At 37.1% G+C, this 20,830-nt stretch overlaps 1 protein-coding gene across 1 annotated transcript in view; it reads left to right on the plus strand.

Annotated features, from left to right (window-relative positions):
- LOC137630048 (probable ATP-dependent RNA helicase ddx17) overlaps positions 1-20,830 on the plus strand; it is a 122,153-nt gene that overhangs the window by 91,983 nt on the left and 9,340 nt on the right. The window contains exons 3-6 of the mRNA XM_068361539.1: positions 18,533-19,071; positions 19,487-19,665; positions 19,905-20,014; positions 20,352-20,566. Of these exons, the coding sequence (XP_068217640.1) occupies positions 18,533-19,071; positions 19,487-19,665; positions 19,905-20,014; positions 20,352-20,566 (1,043 nt within the window). The remainder of the gene's footprint in view (positions 1-18,532; positions 19,072-19,486; positions 19,666-19,904; positions 20,015-20,351; positions 20,567-20,830) is intronic.

Below are 20,830 nucleotides of genomic sequence, written 5' to 3' on the forward strand. Positions count from 1 at the left end.
TGTAGTCTCCCATAAGGCACAAGCTTCTTCATGGACAAGTGGTGTCAGAGCAACTTTTGCCATTGCCAAAATGGGACAAGTTTCTGAGTGCTGATCTGACATGCCGAAGGAACGAGCTTCTTTGTATACACCAGCATCCCTAGGTATGTACTGCATTCTCTCCTTGGGCTTGAGGCTGGACTTCAGATTTATTACGAAGCTCAGATTGAGAGAAATTGTGAGAAGTCTGTCTCTGTGCTGGAGAAGCTGATCTCAGAGGAGGACGGTATCAGCTAGTCACCAAGGGATCTTATCAGACGAATGCTGTTGGTATGAGCTCAAGCTGAAACGTGCGAAGATCTGTGTGAACACTTGAAGAAAAGTCGACAGTCTAAAGTACAGGACTCTGAATTGGAAGACTATCCTCCTGAAGATGAAGCAAATGAACTTCCTGCTGGATTGATGAACTTAGATTTAAAAGTATGTATCCTTCAAATCCAAGTATCAGTGCAAAGTCGTTCATTGTATGGTGTTTGCCGTTGCTTACTTGAATGGGGTCATCCAAGACAAACCTGTTCAAAGGGGATAGGTCAGTGACTGGTCTCCATCCCCCATGTGCCTTTTTCATTAGAAAGTGACAGCTGTAAAAGCCTGGAGAACTGCTCCGCATGATCTGTAGTGCATCCTCGTCAAACATCATCTATATTCCTAGATGGAGGGCAAGGTGTTTCGACGAGTTCAGGAGTAAGGCATAAAAGTCTTCAGTATATGAGTGAGAGGAAGGGGGTTCCAATGAACAGAACCCGGTACCCGTACTTTTCAGTCGTTGTGCTGTGTTGCTTACAATTTGCTTATTGGCCTACTAGGCATCCCCCTACTCATGGTAGTCTGAGTAGAAGACTGCTGGTCCTAACAACCCTTGGCTCCTCTCCTACCTCTGTCCCTTCTGGATTGACAAATAGTTGAATGGTAGGGGCAGCCACCCGTTGAGATACTACCGCTTACCTTATTCTATGTTTGGGTTCCCCCCAGGTCCCTCAGTGTGAGGCACCTCGTATAACCACCAGAGAGTTGCTAATGCATCTTCCAGTCTTGGATGGTCTGGGATGCATCTTAGGTATTTATCAAGCTTATTCTTAAGGCGGGTTTACACGGCCGAACAGCTCGCCGAGCCCGGTTGTCGAACCTACTTGTAGAACGGCTCGAAGAGCTTTAAGACAGTACATCGAGCCTCAGTGTGCCTCGTGCTAGAACAACGTTAACATGTCTCTTGACCAGGACAATTTGATAGCCATTGCTTTAGCAGTGGCACTAAGAAGGAAAAAAAAAGAAAGTGGACGAAGGATTGGCTACTAAAAAGAGAGAAATTTTCACACACCAACTTGCTTGTTGCTTTAAAATTAGAGCCAGATGACTAGGGCAATTATTTGCGTATGGATGAAGACACGTACATTGGTCTACTGAATCGTGTCAGCCCTTTTATTACTTATGAAGATACAACTATGAGGAAGGCCATAACTCCACATGAAAGACTGTGTCCGCTATTCCTTTGTTTCTGGCTACTTTATTGGAATAGTCTTTTGATTTAACTTTCCATAAAGCTGGATGAGCCCGATATGCATGTATGAAACAAGTACGACTTCCTTCTCATTCTTGCTTTCATTAATGGCAGCAATTATTCATTTCTTTGATGATCTTTCCTCTAGCAGGTTTGAATAACAACTGAGGTTCGATGCTCGACACACGTTCACACCGTTCGTCAAACAATGTAACTCCTCCCACAAAAGTCAAGATGAGTCTGACTTTCATCGAGCCATTCGACGAACGCGCTCGACAACCAAATAGCCCGTTTACACGCTCGAACATCAATTCAAACACAGGGTTGCCGAACCAGGCTCGACGAGCTGCTCGCCCGTGTAAACCCCGCTTTAAACACATCCACGCTCACGCTAGAGATTTATGGGGTCTTTAACTGGCCAGACAGTATTATATTGGATCATTCTCTCTGGTTACGGTTCATTTTCCCCTTACCTACACATACACCAAATAGTCTGGACTATTTTTTACATATTTCCCTCTGTCCGCATACTCCTGACAACACTGAGATTACCCAATTCTTCTCTCAAGGGGTTAACTACTGCACTGTAACTGTTCAGTGGCCACTTTCCTCTTGGTAAGGGTAGAAGAGACTCTTTAGCTATGGTAAGCAGCTCTTCTAGGAGGACATTCCAAAATCAAACCATTGTTCTCTAGTCTTGGGTAGTGCCATAGCCTCTGTACCATGGCCTTCCACTGTCTTGGGTTAAAGTTCTCTTGCTTGAGGGTACACTCAGACACACTATCTAATTTCTCTCCCTATTGTTTTTGTTAAAGTTTTTATATTTTATTTAGGAAATATTTTTTTAATGTTATTGTTCTTAAAATTTTATTTTCCCTTGTTTCCTTTTTCTCACTGAGCTATTTTCCCTGTTGGAGCCCCTGGGCTTATAGCATGCTGCTTTTCCAACTAGGGTTGTAACTTAGCAAATGATCATAATAATAAAAACTCAAAGTACGACTATAAGTAGGTCAAGAACAGTGGCTCATCATCCGGATCTCAGCATTGATAATGTTTCTTCAACTTTGTATAACTTTGAAAATTTTAGGTGTGATTCTCGACAGCAAATTTACTTTTGAGAAACACATAATTAGGTCTATGTCTTCTTGAATTTCACAAAAAATTGGCTTAATCTGGAAGTCTTTTAAGTGTTTTAATGCTTTCATTCTACCTTATTTCGAGTATTGTTCTGTCTGGTCTTCAGCTGCTGATTCTCATCTTAATTTGTTGGACAGAAACTTACGGTCTATTAAATTTCTTATTCATGATCTAAATATTAATATTTGGCACCGTCGTTCAATTAGTTTACTATGCATGGTGCATAAGATTTTTTTTTTATATATATATAATTCTGACCATCCTTTGCATTCAGATCTTCCTGGACAGTTCCATGCAGTTATTTCTAATAGTCGGGCCTTCTCCATCATGAGGCTCAATACTATACAGTATTCTAGAAGTTTTATTCCAGCTGTGACCAAGTTATGGAATTATCTCGCTAATCAGATAGTTGAATCAGTAGAACTTCAAAAGTTCAAAGTTGCAGCAAATGTTTTTATGTTGAACAGGCTGACATAAGTCTTTTTATGGTTATATATAAATTATCTGTTTTAATGTTTTGTTTTAAATATTTTATTTTAATTTTTCTTTACTTATATCGTTTATTTATTAACTTGTTTGTTTCCCTCACTGTGCCATTTTTCCTTGTTGGAGCCCTTGGGCGTAGCATCTTGCTTTTCCAACTAGGGTTGTAGGTTGGCTAGTAATAATAATAATAATAATAATTCTCTTGCTTCAGGGTACACACGGGCGCACTATTCTATCTTATTTCTCTTTCCCTTGTTTTGTTGGAGTTGTATAGGTTATATAGGAAATGTTTATTTTAATGTTGTTATTTTTCCTAAAATATTTTAATTTTACCTTGTTTCCTTTCCTCATTGGACTATTTTCCCTGTTGGAGCCCCTGGGCCTATAGCATCCTGCTTTTGCAACTAGGGTTGTAGGGTGGCTAGTAATAATAATGATGATAATAATTCTCTTGTTTGAGGGTACACACGGGTGCACTATTCTATCTTATTTCTCTTTCCCTTGTTTTGTTGAAGTTTTATAGGTTATGTAGGAAATGTTTATTTTAATGTTATTTTTCCTAAAATATTTTCATTTTTCCTTGTTTCCTTTCCTCATTGGGCTATTTTCCCTGTTGGAGCCCCTGGGCCTATAGCATCCTGCTTTTACAACTAGGGTTGTAGCTTAGCAAGTAATAATAATAATAATGATAATGATAATGATAATAATAATAATATTTTAAACAATTTTCTTGCAGTATAGATATATTTTAGCTAATCTCCCATGGTGTTTAACGTGTAGTTGCTTAACCAGGTCTGTTTTCGCGCAAAGTATCCTGTAAGAACTCATAATTTCCCATTTGTATAATTTACTGAGTCGCACTAAGTAATCGATTCAGTTGACTTGGTTCCCGTTTTCGAACAAAGCGTCTTGTAGGAGCTTTTCTTATTTACACTCGCTTATTTGTAAATGTTGTTCAACAAATCGTACGATGTAATAGATTCTCGCTGCCTCGTCCACAGTATCATATATAATGACTTTAATACTGACCCCAACCCCTTACCAAATATATAAGTTATCCATTATTACACAAGAATTGCATTTTCTATGTTGTTTTTCGTCTACACGAAGAAATGCCATGTTCAAGGCAAGTACATCGAATTTAATTTGGGAATCAAACCATAGTAAGTTATTTCGAAATTAATGTGGAGCACCAATTATTTTGCCAGAAAAACGTGTCTTATGTATAAAATCAAGATTTTTTACAATAATCGTTAGCGACCATTTTGTGTACTGTTTAGGATGAGGTGACGTAATGTAAATCATGGGAAGAAGAAGTCAACGACGTCGAAGCATTGGAGAACAGCTCTTAAGGTCACGGGACACAAGGCTTGATTTGGCTCGCTACGAATGACGTACGCATGTGGAAGGAAGACTATTCCGCACTCTGTTGAAGAATCTTCCTTTGTCCTATTTTTAACGGGAAGCCCATTAATTCGAGTTATTTAATGGAATGAATGCTGATAAATGCATTATTTTAATAACAAATACGTGTCCAGTATAGGTAAAGCCCTCGATTGTTCCAGAAAGGTTTCGGCGTGTGTCGAATCAGCCGCTAGGGAAACCTGGTGCTGAAGAGCGCTCAGTCGGTCAGTTCAGCTATCCGCAAACACTGGTAGTGAACACTCGTCAAGTTCCCTTATTATACTATTTGAGAAAAGCGATAATATTAAAGACTTGTGATATTTGAAAGAGGAAACTGTCAGACATCAATAGCAAGTAAGTATTATGCTTTAATTTGTTTCTTTTATGCTTCAAGGTATGTAAATAGCTCAAAATTCCTTGCAGTTGATACCCGACCTTGGTGAAGCGGCTCGAAATTGCTGGAAGTGAATATCCAGTCAATAATGCCGATTTCACCTATGTCGGTGTTTTAGGATTTTGGTTTGATTTATGAGTTGTAAATGAGGCTTGTAGTTTTTTTTTTAAAAGGTCTTTCTCCTGATTTGAGTTTATTTAGGCTACCGCACAATGTCAACCATTGAAAAAATTACATATGGGAACACGATTTTTTCCTACCTTAATATCGATAGAATTTCTTTGTTTTTAGAAGAGATGTGGCCAATTCATTATTTTGGAAATCACATTTCAAGTCTCGAGTTTGTATTGCTACCAAAAAATACAAATTACTTAGAAATTGTGATTTCTCCACGTTGCACTCTCTCTTGGTGAGCCTTTCCCCTCCCAAATTCTAAGGATTCCTAGCCGAAAAAGATAATAAGAGTACAAATTAACCAAACCACCTCAGCCTAGGGTTCTGGCACCTAAGGTTTTAAAGGTACCCCCTCAATCTATCTCGGCTGTTGCTTTATATTTTTGTTCAGGTAATGACTTTGTAAATATTTACCCATGTGCTGTGTTGTTTATTTTTACTTATTTTAAGGGCTGCTTTTCTAGTCCTATGCTGCAGGGGAATTTACTCTACAGGACCTTCACAGTCCTTTTATTGTATACATTCAAAGGCATTCAGCATTTCACATTGCATAGGGCTTGTTTATTGTCAAATCCACATAATCGAAACATTTAGCAAACAAGTCTTCAGTTTCCTCTTTAAAGCCTTAACATCTTCCTTTTGAGACGCAAACCAAGACATGGAAAGCGATCAGCTTTTATATTTCAGACAGAATGCTACTACCAGTTGTGAGGCTTTACATTCATAAATATGTTTTTTTTTTGGATTTTATTTTAGGCTCATTGAAAAGTAGCTCCATGTTTTAAATTGAAAGTTATTCATTATAGGTTTCTATATCCAGTTTCCTTCGGTAAAATATTATTGCACGCAATACTGATACTATTGTGTGAAATCAGAATAGATTTTACTCTCAGAAATGGACTTTTCAGACATCTAGTTGACAAAAGCCCTGCTCGGGTAAAATTTTGCTGTGTAAAGGCGCTTTTACTCAAACCGAGACAGGAGGCCAAGTGCTCAGCCATTAGACTTTGTACAAGTTCTGAATTGCACAGTTAGTTACTCTGAATATGTACAGAAGGTCCTCGACTTACAATTTGGAGATACAGTACGAACAAAAATCCAAGCGAAAATAAGATAAAGAAATACTGTAATGAAACAATATTTTATCACTGAATACAGTAAACAAAACATTTGTAATAATTTGACATCCATTTCACATGAAACCCGACTATACACATGAAATTGAGGTTAGGCCTACCCTATGCCAAATTTTGACTTGCAAACATTTCAACTGACTAACTGCTTCTTGGAGCCAAATAAGTTTATAAGTAGAGGACCTAGTGTACCTACATTGGCACTAAGTGTATATACGTCGACCCATTAGGTAAACTAGACCTTTAAACAACATAATGTAACCATGTGTATACTAAATATTGGTAGGTTTCAATATAGGGGAAAAAAGAATTCAGTGCTTTTGGGAATTAATCTTATCAATACTGTTATACATATTGCTGTCAGAGTACAGTACTGTATGTTGATTAGATGATTTATTTTGTTTCTACACAAATACAAACAGTCATCCTTTTCATAGAAGAATAACAGCAAAGCAGGAATACGTCAAGTAAAAACTTGAAAAGAGGTGTTAAAACACAGGTCACCCATCAGTGGAAACTGAGACAGTCTCTCAGACTGGAAATATTGAGAATTTTTCTAATTCTTGTTTTTTTCTTTTTCCAGCATGTTTGACTTTCAAGTGTAATTGTGTTTGTTTGTATTTGGTAATGTAGAAGACCTGTGTTTTCATGAATGCAGTTGAGGTTGATCCCCATTGCTGCATATACACAATCCCCACCTTGTAATATGTATTAGGAGTAGCTATCTTACCAGTGGTAGAGGTACGGCAGGGTGTAACAGAAGTGCAAAAGCGATTCTTTGCCTTCGGGGTCTTCCTCCAAGTTAAAGAGAGCTCAATTATCTTCTTTGACCCTGTCACTCTTCTTTCTGATTCCGTTTACCTTTAACATTAGGACAAACGCAGGGGCAAGGGAGTCCTCTTTCCCCTAGAAAAACATTGGGCCTCTTTTGTTTCAGGAATTGGATGTATTGAGTTGGCTGTACAAATTACTTGGAAATTATGATTTCTCCACGTTGCACTCTCTCTTGGTGAGCCTTTCCCCTCCCAAATTCTAAGGATTTCTAGCCGAAAAAGATAAAAAGAGTACAAACAACCTCAGCCTAGGGTTCTGGCACCTAAGTTATTAAAGGTACCCCCTCAATCTATCTCGGCTATTGCTTTATATTTTCTGTTCAGGTAATGACTTTGTAAATATTTACCCATGTGCTTTGTTGTTCATTTTTACTTATTTTAAGGGCTGCTTTTCTAGTCTTATACTGCAGGGGAATCCTACTCTACAGGACCTTCACAGTCATTTTATTGTATACATTCCAAGGCATTCAGCATTTCACATTGCATAGTGCTTTTTAGAAAACAAGGTTTCAGTTTCTTCTTTAAAGCCTTAACATCTAACTTTTGAGACGAAAACTGACATGGAAAGCGATCAGCTTTTATATTTCAGACAAAATGCTACTGCCAGTTGTGAGGCTCTACATTCATATGTATGTTATTTTTTGAGATTTTATTTTAGGCTCAATGAAAAGTAGCTCCTTTTTATAAATTGAAAGTTATTCATTTTAGGTTTCTATATCCAGTTTCGTTCGGCAAAATATTATTACACGCAACACTGATACTATTGTGCGAAATCAATTTAGATTTTACTCTGTGAAATGGACTTTTCAGACATCCAGTTGACAAAAGCCCTGCTCGGGTAAAATTTTGCTGTGTAAAGGCGCTTTTACTCAAACTGAGACAGGAGGCCAAGTGCTCAGTCATTAGATTTTGTACAAAATCTGAATTGCACAGTTAGTTATTCTTAATATGTACAGAAGGTCCTCGACTTACAATTTGGAGATACAGTACAAACAAAAATCTAAGTGAAAATAAGATATAGGAATACTGTAATAAAACAGTGTTTTATCATTGAATACAGTAAACAAAACATTTGTAATAACCTGATATCCATTTCATGTGAAACCTGACTATAGGCATGAAATTGAGGTTAGGCCTACCCTATGCCAAAATTTGACTTGCAAACATTTCAACTGACTAACTGCTTCTTGGAGCCAACTAAGTTTATAAATTGACGACCTAATGTACCTACATTGGCACCAAGTGTATATAAGTCGACCCATTAGGTAAACTATGACCTTTAAACAACATTCTGTAACCATGTATTTACTAAATATTGGTAGGTTTCAATATTGAGGAAAAAAGAATTCAGTGCTTTTGGGAATTAATCTTATCAATACTGTTATACATATTGCTGTCAGATTACAGTATGTTGATTAGATGATTTTTTTTTTCTACACAAATACAAACCATCATCCTTTTCATAGAAGAATAACAGCAAAGCAGGAATACAGCAAGTAAAAACTTGAAAAGAGGTGTTAAAACACAGGTCACCTATCAGTGCAAACTGAGACAGTCTCTCAGACTGGAAATATTGAGAATTTTTCTAATTCTTGTTTTTTCTTTTTCCAGCATGTTTGACTCTCAAGTGTAATTGTGTTTGTTTGTATTTGGTAATGTAGAAGACCTGTGTTTTCATGAAGGCAGTTGAGGTTGATCCCCATTGCTGCATGTACACAATCCCCACCTTGTAATATGTATTAGGAGTAGCTATCTTACCAGTGGTAGAGGTACGGCAGGGTGTAACAGAAGTGTAAAAGCGATTCTTTGCCTTCGGGGTCTTCCTCCAAGTTAAAGAGAGCTCAATTATCTTCTTTGACCCGTCACTCTTCTTTCTGATTCCGTTTACCTTTAACATTAGGGCAAACGCAGGGGCAAGGGAGTCCTCTTTCCCCTAGAAAAACAGTTGGGCCTCTTTTGTTTCAGGAATTGGATGTTTTGAGTTGGCTGTACAAATTACTTAGAAATTGTGATTTCTCCACGTTGCACTCTCTCTTGGTGAGCCTTTCCCCTCCCAAATTCTAAGGATTTCTAGCCGAAAAAGATAAAAAGAGTACAAATTAACCAAACAACCTCAGTCAAGGGTTCTGGCACCTAAGTTATTAAAGGTACCCCCTCAATCTATCTCGGCTATTGCTTTATATTTTTGTTCAGGTAATGACTTTGTAAATATTTACCCATGTGCTGTGTTGTTTATTTTTACTTATTTTAAGGGCTGCTTTTCTAGTCCTATACTGCAGGGGAATCGTACTCTACAGGACTTTCTCAGTCATTTTATGGTATACATTCAAAGGCATTCAGCATTTCACATCGCATAGGGCTTGTTTATTGTCAATTCCACATAATCGAAACATTTAGCAAACAAGTCTTCAGTTTCCTCTTTAAAGCCTTAACATCTTCCCTTTGAGACGAAAACTAAGACATGGAAAGCAATCAGTTTTTATATTTCAAACAGAATGGTACTACCAGTTTTGAGGCTCTACATGCATATATATGTTATGTTTTGAGATTTTATTTTAGGCTCATTGAAAATTAGCTCCTTGTTATAAATTTTAAGTTATTCATTTTAGGTTTCTATATCCAGTTTCCTTCGGCAAAATATTATTGCACACAATACTGATACTATTGTGTGAAATCAAATTAGATTTTACTCTGTGAAATGGACTTTTCAGACATTTAGTTGACATAAGCCCTGCTCAGGTAAAATTTTGCTGTGTAAAGGCGCTTTTACTCAAACTGAGACAGGAGGCCAAGTGCTCAGTCATTAGACTTTGTACAAGTTCTGAATTGCGCAGTTAGTTACTCTTAATATGTACAGAAGGTCCTCAACTAACTTACAATTTGGAGATACAGTACGAACAAAAATCCAAGTGAAAATAAAATAATAAGAAAGAAATACTTTAATAAAACAATATTTTATCATTGAATACAGTAAACAAAACATTTGTAATAACTTTATATCCATTACTTATGAAACCTGACTATAGGCATGAAATTGAGGTTAGGCCTACCCTACGCCAAAATTTGACTTGCAAGCATTTCAACTGACTAACTGCTTCTTGGAGCCAACTAAGTTTATAAGTTGAGGACCTAGTGTACCTACATTGGCACTAAGTGTATATACGTCGACCCATTAGGTAAACTATGACCTATAAACAACATTCGGTAACCATGTATTTACTAAATAATGGTTGGTGTCAATATTGGGGAAAAAAAGAATTCAGTGCTTTTGGGAATTAATCTTATCAATACTGTTATACATATTGCTGTCAGATTACAGTATGTTGATTAGGTGATTTTTTTTTTCTACACAAATACAAACCATCATCCTTTTCATAGAAGAATAGCAGCAAAGCAGGAATACGGCAAGTAAAAACTTGTAAAGAGGTGTTGAAACAGACAGGTCACCCATCAGTGGAAACTGAGACAGTCTCTCAGACTGGAAATATTGAGAATTTTTCTAATTCTTGTTTTTTCTTTTTCCAGCATGTTTGACTTTCAAGTGTAATTGTGTTTGTTTGTATTTGGTAATGTAGAAGACCTGTGTTTTCATGAAGCCAGTTGAGGTTGATCCCCATTGCTGCATGTACACAATCCCCACCTTGTAATATGTATTAGGAGTAGCTATCTTACCAGTGGTAGAGGTACGGCAGGGTGTGACAGAAGTGCAAAAGCGATTCTTTGCCTTCGGGGTCTTCCTCCAAGTTAAAGAGAGCTCAATTATCTTCTTTGACCCCGTCACTCTTCTTTCTGATTCCGTTTACCTTTAACATTAGGGCAAACGCAGGGGCAAGGGAGGCCTCTTTCCCCTTGAAAAACAGTTGGGCCTCTTTTGTTTCAGGAATTGGATGTATTGAGTTGGCTGTACAAATTACTTAGAAATTGTGATTTCTCCACGTTGCACTCGCTCTGGGTGAGCCTTTCCCCTCCAAAATTCTAAGGATTTCTAGCCGAAAAAGATAAAAAGAGTACAACTTAACCAAACAACCTCAGCCTAGGGTTCTGGCACCTAAGTTATTAAAGGTACCCCCTCAATCTATCTCGGCTATTGCTTTATATTTTCTGTTCAGGTAATGACTTTGTAAATATTTACCCATGTGCCGTGTTGTTTATTTTTACTTATTTTAAGGGCTGCTTTTCTAGTCCTATACTGCAGGGGAATCCTACTCTACAGGACCTTCACAGGCATTTTATTGTATACATTCCAAGGCATTCAGCATTTCACATTGCATAGTGCTTTTTAGAAAACAAGTTTTCAGTTTCTTCTTTAAAGCCTTAACCCTTTTACCCCCAGGCTTTTTGGAAATTCCCAACCCTTAACCCCCAAGGGGTTACTTTTTTCCCAGCACATTTTGGTGTATATTTCTTTTAAATTGCTCTAACAGCCTTAATTTTTGTCATAGAGAGGTCAGGTTGGTCTCATTCTCTTGGAAAATGTCTGAATTTTCTCAAAAAATTATCAAAAATATGAAAAAAATTATTTTTATAGCGTTTTTTTGCAAGGACGTACCGGTACGTCCATGGGGGTAAAGGGGTGGCTTTTGTGAAACGTACCAGTACGTCCTTTGGGGGTAAAAGGGTTAACATCTAACTTTTGAGACGAAAACTGACATGGAAAGCGATCAGCTTTTATATTTCAGACAAAATGCTACTACCAGTTGTGAGGCTCTACATTCATATGTATGTTATTTTTTTGAGATTTTATTTTAGGCTCATTGAAAAGTAGCTCCTTTTTATAAATTGAATGTTATTCATTTTAGGTTTCTATATCCAGTTTCCTTCGGCAAAATATTATTACACGCAACACTGATACTATTGTGCGAAATCAATTTAGATTTTACTCTGTGAAATGGACTTTTCAGACATCTAGTTGACAAAAGCCCTGCTCTGGTAAAATTTTGCTGTGTAAAGGCACTTTTACTCAAACTGAGACAGGAGGCCAAGTGCTCAGTCGTTAGACTTTGTACAAGTTCTTAATTGCACAGTTAGTTACTCATGATATGTACAGAAGGTCCTCGACTTACAATTTGGAGATACAGTACGAAAAAAAATCCAAGTGAAAATAAGATAATAAGAAAATAAGGTAAAGAAATACTGTTATAAAACAGTATTTTATCACTGAATACAGTAAACAAAACATTTGTAATAACTTTATATCCATTTCATATGAAACCCGACTATAGGCATGAAATTGATGTTAGGCCTACCCTATGCCAAAATTTGACTTTCAAACATTTCAACTGACTAACTGCTTCTTGGAGCCAACTAAGTTTGTAAGAAGAGGACCTAATGTACCTACATTGGCACTTAGTGTATATACGTCGACCCATTAGGTAAACTATGACCTTTAAACAACATTCTGTAACCATGTATTTACTAAATATTGGTTGGTGTCAATATTGGGGAAAAAAGAATTCGGTGCTTTTGGGAATTAATCTTATCAATACTGTTATACATATTGCTGTCAGATTACAGTATGTTGATTAGATGATTTTTATTGTTTCTATACAATTACAAACCATCATCCTTTTCATAGAAGAATAACAGCAAAGCAGGAATACGGCAAGTAAAAACTTGTAAAGAGGTGTTGAAACAGACAGGTCACCTATCAGTGCAAACTGAGACAGTCTCTCAGACTGGAAATATTGAGAATTTTTCTAATTCTTGTTTTTTCTTTTTCCAGCATGTTTGACTCTCAAGTGTAATTGTGTTTGTTTGTATTTGGTAATGTAGAAGACCTGTGTTTTCATGAAGGCAGTTGAGGTTGATCCCCATTGCTGCATGTACACAATCCCCACCTTGTAATATATATTAGGAGTAGCTATCTTACCAGTGGTAGAGGTACGGCAGGGTGTAACAGAAGTGCAAAAGCGATTCTTTGCCTTCGGGGTCTTCCTCCAAGTTAAAGAGAGCTCAATTATCTTCTTTGACCCGTCACTCTTCTTTCTGATTCCGTTTACCTTTAACATTAGGGCAAACGCAGGGGCAAGGGAGTCCTCTTTCCCCTAGAAAAACAGTTGGGCCTCTTTTGTTTCAGGAATTGGATGTATTGAGTTGGCTGTACAAATTACTTAGAAATTGTGATTTCTCCACGTTGCACTCTCTCTTGGTGAGCCTTTCCCCTCCCAAATTCTAAGGATTTCTAGCCGAAAAAGATAAAAAGAGTACAAATTAACCAAACAACCTCAGTCAAGGGTTCTGGCACCTAAGTTATTAAAGGTACCCCCTTAATCTATCTCGGCTATTGCTTTATATTTTTGTTCAGGTAATGACTTTGTAAATATTTACCCATGTGCTGTTGTTTATTTTTATTTATTTTAAGGGCTGCTTTTCTAGTCCTATACTGCAGGGGAATCCTACTCTACAGGACCTTCACAGGCATTTTATTGTATACATTCCAAGGCATTCAGCATTTCACATTGCATAGTGCTTTTTAGAAAACAAGGTTTCAGTTTCTTCTTTAAAGCCTTAACATCTAACTTTTGAGACGAAAACTGACATGGAAAGCGATCAGCTTTAATATTTCAGACAAAATCCTACTACCAGTTGTGAGGCTCTACATTCATATGTATGTTATTTTTTGAGATTTTATTTTAGGCTCATTGAAAAGTAGCTCCTTTTTATAAATTGAAAGTTATTCATTTTAGGTTTCTATATCCAGTTTCGTTCGGCAAAATATTATTACACGCAACACTGATACTATTGTGCGAAATCAATTTAGATTTTACTCTGTGAAATGGACTTTTCAGACATCTAGTTGACAAAAGCCCTGCTTGGGTAAAATTTTGCTGTGTAAAGGCGCTTTTACTCAAACTGAGACAGGAGGCCAAGTGCTCAGTCGTTAGACTTTGTACAAGTTCTTAATTGCACAGTTAGTTACTCTTAATATGTACAGAAGGTCCTCGACTTACAATTTGGAGATACAGTACAAACAAAAATCTAAGTGAAAATAAGATATAGGAATACTGTAATAAAACAGTGTTTTATCATTGAATACAGTAAACAAAACATTTGTAATAACCTGATATCCTTTTCATGTGAAACCTAACTATAGGCATGAAATTGAGGTTAGGCCTACCCTATGCCAAAATTTGACTTGCAAACATTTCAACTGACTAACTGCTTCTTGGAGCCAACTAAGTTTAAAAGTTGAGGACCTAATGTACCTACATTGGCACTAAGTGTATATACGTCGACCCATTAGGTAAACTATGATCTTTAAACAACATTCTGTAACCATGTATTTACTAAATATTAGTTGGTTTCAATATTGGGGAATAAAGAATTCGGTGCTTTTGGGAATTAATCTTATCAATACTGTTATACATATTGCTGTCAGATTACAGTATGTTGATTAGATGATTTTTTTTTTCTACACTAATACAAACCATCATCCTTTTCATAGAAGAATAACAGCAAAGCAGGAATACGGCAAGTAAAAAATTGAAAAGAGGTGTTAAAACAGACAGGTCACCCATCAGTGGAAACTGAGACAGTCTCTCAGACTGGAAATAGAGAATTTTTCTAATTTTTGTTTTTCCTTTTTCCAGTATGTTTGCCTTTCAGGTGTAATTGTGTTTGTTTGTTTTTGGTAATGTAGATGACCTGTTTTCATGAATGCAGTTGAGGTTGATCCCCATTGCTGCATGTATACAATCCCCACCTTGTAATATGTATTGGGAGTAGCTATCTTACCAGTGGTAGAGGTACGGCAGGGTGTAACAGAAGTGCAAAAGCTATTCTTTGCCTTCGGGGTCTTCTTCCAAGTTAAAGAAAGCGCAACTATCTTCTTCGACCCTGTTACTCTTCTTTCTGACTCCGTTGGTCTCCTGGGGCCCTTTAACATTAGGGCAAACGCAGGGGCAAGGGGGTTCTCTTGCCCCTAGAAAAATAGTTGGGCCTCCTTTGTTTCTGAAATTGGATGTATTGAGTTGCCTGTAGCCTTCCTTGGGTTTTCATGGTTCCCCCTCAAAGCAGCAGCTGCAGCATGCTCTGTCAGCGAGGCATCATTAGGAGGTTCCTGTCTGAAGTGTTGAACAGGTTGACAGTCTTTTTATAGTTTAATCATGAAATATGTATTAATGTTGCTACTGTTTTTTTAAATTTTCTTTTAATTGTTTATTATTTCTCATATTGTTGATTTATTTCCATATCTTTTTCTCACTGTGCTATTTTTCCCTGTTGGAGCCCTTGGGATTTTAGCATCTTGTTTTTACAACCATGTTGCTTAGCTAGTAATAATGTTACTGTTCTCTTCTTGACCGCCCTCTTTGGTTACGCTTAAATCTTTCGTTCTTTTTATTTGTGCACCACCAGCATTACAAAGTACAGTGGAACTTCCAACATCCGACGTAAAATTCGATCAAATTCTCGTCTCGACACCCGACATCATGCTCCAACATCCGGCGTAGACCATACACGGTCGTATTTTCTTTTTTACGCCGGTAGATGGCAGCACGTCGGAGGGACGTCACTGAGCATCGCGTCGATCAGTTCTCTGATCTTGTGTGCATTGTGGGGTTGTACCCTGTTCGGTCTGTTATTAACAGTGCTCATTATCTTCCTTTTTTTCCCCGTTTCATTTTTTATTTTCCATATAATCATGGTTCCTAAGAAGCTTAGTTTCGGTACAGGTATTATTAGTGGTGAGGAAAGGAAGAAGGCAATGCTTTCATTAGAATTTAAGCAAGAAATTATAGAAAAACATGAGCGCAGAGTGCGTGTGAGTCATCTGGCTAAACAATATGGCCGGAATATGTCTACGATCGTGACGATCATCAAGCAGAAGGCAGCCAATTGAAGCAGTCAACCATCGAAGGGGATCACCATTATTTCAAAATGTCGTAGCCCTACCCTGGAAGAGATGGAATGCCTTTAGTTAATATGGATAAAGGACAAAGAGATTGTTGACGATACAATCACTGAAATGATCATTTGCGAGAAGTCCAGCGCTTTTGATTGTGACTTGAAGGTGGCCAAATCGTCGCGGTTGGTTCGAGAAATTTAAGAGACGGACCGTGATTCATTCAGTTGTTCGGCACGGAGAGGCTTCAAGTTCGGTCACCAAGGCTGCTAACGATTTTGATAAGTTTGAAAAGATTGCCGAGGATGAAGGCTACGTAGAGCAGCAAGTTTTCAATTGTGATGAAACCTGTCTGTTTTTGAAAAAGATGCCTAATCGAACATACATCACCGCTGAATAGAAGAAAATGCCTGGACATAAGCCTATGAAGGATCGGTTGACTCTTGCCCTATGTGCCAACGTTAGCGGGGATTGCAAAATAAAGCCTTTATTCTGAAAACCCTAGGGCATTCAAGGCACATAGTCAGTGAGGACATGCTGCATGTTTTCTGGCATGCTAATTTTAAGGCTTGGGTTGCTAGGCACTTTGTTGAATGGGTAAACGGAGTTTTCGGCCCTGCTGTCAAGAAGTACCTTTGCTTGGGTAATACTCCCGCTCAACCCCCAGTTCAAGTTCATCAGCGTGCTGTATCTTCCACCGAATACCACCCCTATCCTGTAGCCTATGGACCAGCAAGTCATCTCTAATTTTAAGAAGCTCTACACTAAGCACTTATTTAAGCAGTGCTGCTTGGCAAGTCCATGGGTCGGGAGGTTGATGAAGATGACATCAACGAACTCGTCGAGGAGCATTATGAAGAGCTCACCAGAGGAACTCCAGTAGCTACATGCCATGCAGAATGATGAGTTCCAAGCGCAGCTGAGCGAGTCGGAGGACATTGAGGAGCTAGAGCACATCTTAAGTTCGGCTGCAATAAAAGAGATGTTAGCACATCATCATCAACACATGGTTGACTGCATTGGTAAGTATCACCCACAGAAACTTCAGGTTTGCTGTGTGGTTTGGCAATTCGATGATGTCTGCTTAACCCATCTCAGAAAAAATCTGATAAGCCGTACCAAGCAACTTTCTCTCGATAGTTTCTTTAAAGAATATACAAAGCAGTCTAGTGATCGTGATGAAGAGAAAGAAAGTGAAGCAAAGAAAACTAAGATTGAAGTGAGTGAAAGTGATGAAAATTAAAAAGAAAAAAGAAAATGTAAAAAAAATATGAAATAAAAATTAGTGTAAATGAAAATGAATATGCTAGGTTAGGTTAAAGTTCACAGTGTAAGTTAGAGTAAGTTACGTTACGTTACGTTATCGCAGTCACCATCTCTCCCTTCTCGCCTACACCTGCGTTGGCCTGTCTAAGGTAAAGCAACAATAAAAACCCCTTTTTTATTTCTTTATAATAATTCTTTTTTACATCTCTATTATATAATGCAATTGTATTATTGCTAAGTGTAATTATGTATAGTAATTTATTAAGGAGTTATAGGTTGGAATGGGGACATCCTCTTGTGTATAGTTTGTATTTTTAGGAACAGGTGACAAATGTTTAAAATTAATTTTATTTTTCTTAACAATACAAACCTGAGATATTTACTCATACTTTCCTGCCAGCACCAACCCCCTAGGAAGTCCCAGCTGCTATTGAAGTGAGCTCACAAGTCAGGGGTGTTAAATGCACCGTAGCATTCAAGGAGAACCTGTCAGTGAGTCGGTTGTTGAATGCAGGAATCTTGAAACCCCAAACAACCTTCAGCAACCATCATTCCCTTTGGGAGATAACCTCAGGTGATCTTATTCTGGTGGTAGCTGCTCAACAGATTACTCCCTCATGGGACATGAAGCATTTCGTCCAAGATAGCATTCACAACATGAGTTTAGAATGAGAAGTAGAATGGACTTGCCTTGCCCTCCCTTGGGTGCAGCAGTCTCACCATTATGTGCTGGACCAGATGCTGGAAAGACTTATAATCGAGTAACTTTACTTTTCAGACAAGTTTTGTCAAGAAATGGCATTGAATGTATGCAATCCCATCTCATAATGACCACTCATTCAGATAATATATCTATTGCACATACTGTATATGTTCTAACTTGACTAACATAACTCCTGCGACATAACTGTGCTCAGGTCTTTAGGAGGTCGACATTAGTCCTCACTTGCACTCTTATATGTGACCAATTGCCTTGGCAATTCATATGGAAGTTAATCAGCCAGTTTTGTTTCACAAAGACTTTCTCCTCCTATTAAAAGAGTGATGGTTTGTCTGTAAAGGAACAAATAACAATACTTGAGTGCATAACTGACTTGTTTAGTTGACAGGATTTACCACCTGTTGTCAGTAACTACTACCACCTTGTTAAAAGTTTTAAGTTGTTTCGAAATAAGTTAAAATCATACTTCTATCCCTATTAAAGGACTTGAAGTTTGTGTTTATAAGTAAAATACAAATAACTTAAAAATTGTGATGTTGGAAGTCAGTTTGTCTTAAAGTATAAGATAATGTTTTCATTCACTAATGTAATTTTTTTTTCCACAGAATGGAGAAACGTCGTCTTGATACCCAGGGCCATGACTTGGCTTCACATGGTGAAAATAAATACCCAAGGACAGAAAGCAACAACAGCTATGGATATGATAAAGGCAGTAACAGTTATTCCAGAAATGAGAGTTACAACACATACCCACCACGTGACAGTAACTACTCGTCATCTCGCAACAGTGGTAGTAGTAACAGCTACTCATCACGGGATAACTATTCCTCTCGGGATAGCAGCAGCAACTATTCACGTGATAACTACTCAAGGGATACTCCTAGCTACCAGTCTCGAGATAGTGGTGGCTACTCTCGTAATGATTATTCTTCATCTCGCGATAATTATTCTAGAGATGGTGGATATAGAAGTGATAGCTACAACTCGTCTGGGTCCAGGGGTCAAAGAGGAGGCTACAATGGTCGTGGCAGAGGAGGTAGAGGTGGTTATGGGGGCCAGAGTGGCGATTCGTGGTCTTGCAGCAGTTGCAAATTCTCAAATTATGCTAGTCGTACTAGTTGTTATAAGTGCAGAACACCCAAAGGTTAGTACAGATTGTATTGCACTATTGGTTTTTATTACTTATACATGAAAGAGGGTATTGCTTACCTTGTTTTCATATACTGTATATTATCATCAGTCCATTGATTGTTTTTTAAGGCTTCTCTTATCCCAAATACATTGCCATTCTACCATTTAGTTTTTAAGAATTCCCTTTAACTCTTCGTATGTAGTTATTAAATTTATTTACAATTGTCTTACTCCCACTTTTCACATTAATTTAAACGATCAGTTCCTTTTGCAAAAGTTAGTCTTATGGCAGTTGATTTGTTTTAAAAATACATTTTATCTTAGTGATTCAATATTTTGGTGTAGATGAGAGAGCTATTCTAAAAAAATGAGCTTTCATCATTATAGATGTATATAGTTGTAGCTTGACCATAAACTTATCCCCACAGATGGTAGTGGCGGTGGCAGGCGATGGGACTCAAATGATTCTGGCTGGAAGAAACCCAGCTGGGGTGATGGTAGGAATAGAAGAGATGATGATGGGAAAAAGTCTTCCTGGGGCAAGTCAGAAAAAGCAGATTGTATCGGTGATAGTCTTATTAACTGGGATGAAGCTATAAAGAAGGCTGTAAGTTAACTGTGCATTATATATATATATATATATATATATATATATATATATATATATATATATATATATATATATATATATATATATATATATATATATATATATATATATATATATATATATATATATATATATATATATATATATATATAAAACTCCCAATGAATATATTTTTTGTTTTCTTAAAATTTGTAGAAAATGCTTGTTATAACATTTCTCCCACTTTATAATTACAGGATGAAATGGATGCTGAGAAATGGGCTGCCATGCCAAAGATTGTTAAGGATTTGTATATAGAAGATCCAGCCATAGCATCTATGACAGATGAAGAAGTAAAAGATTTCAGGTATGTCTATGTATTACAGTTTTTAAGGTTTAAAATATCTGTATAGTTATGATTACTGCAATTCTTAAAGTAAACAAAATTCTTGGCAATCCTCTTGTAAAATATTTTGTTAAAGAATGAAAAGGAAAGGATCTACCTTTTGGTATTGCAAGGTTTTGTATATCACATGAACTATGTAGAGTGAGATTCCCTTCATTGTGATACTATAATGTTATTTTTGCTCTTCAATATTGGTTTCCCTGTTACTTTTATCAGCTTTTCTAAGTTCAAAGTTTGGATTCTTTGTTTTGAGAAATTATTTTGTCTTGAATACTAATTATTGTAATTTTCTTTTCAGGAAGAGTAATTTTGATATGGAAGTTAAATGTATCAACAAGGAATTCCAAATTCCTAACCCAGTCAAGCTCTTTGAACAGGCATTTTCATCATATCCCTTGATTCTAAAGGAAATAAGCAAGCAAGGGTTTGAAAATCCTTCAGCTATACAGTGTCAATCATGGCCAATATTGATGAAGGGATATGATATGATTGGAACATCTCACACAGGGTCTGGTAAGTTTGAATTAGTTTAAGGTAAAATATAGCAGTTTCAGGAAATTGCCCTTCCAATTAGCTTCCTTTCTTCAAATTGTAATCGTGTAAATCATTTCAAATTACCACTTTAAAAAGTACTTTATACAAGGTACTAAATTTAACTATCAAGTCATGTCAAAATTTTGTTTTAATCATAAAAACTAGAAACTAATTTTCATAGATTCTCATTTCTAAAAGAAACTTGAAATGGACAATGTGGTTATAGGGCGGGGTTATATTTCT

This window comes from Palaemon carinicauda, chromosome 38 (genome assembly GCF_036898095.1).
Source record: "Palaemon carinicauda isolate YSFRI2023 chromosome 38, ASM3689809v2, whole genome shotgun sequence".
In the NCBI taxonomy this organism is placed as follows: domain Eukaryota; kingdom Metazoa; phylum Arthropoda; class Malacostraca; order Decapoda; family Palaemonidae; genus Palaemon; species Palaemon carinicauda.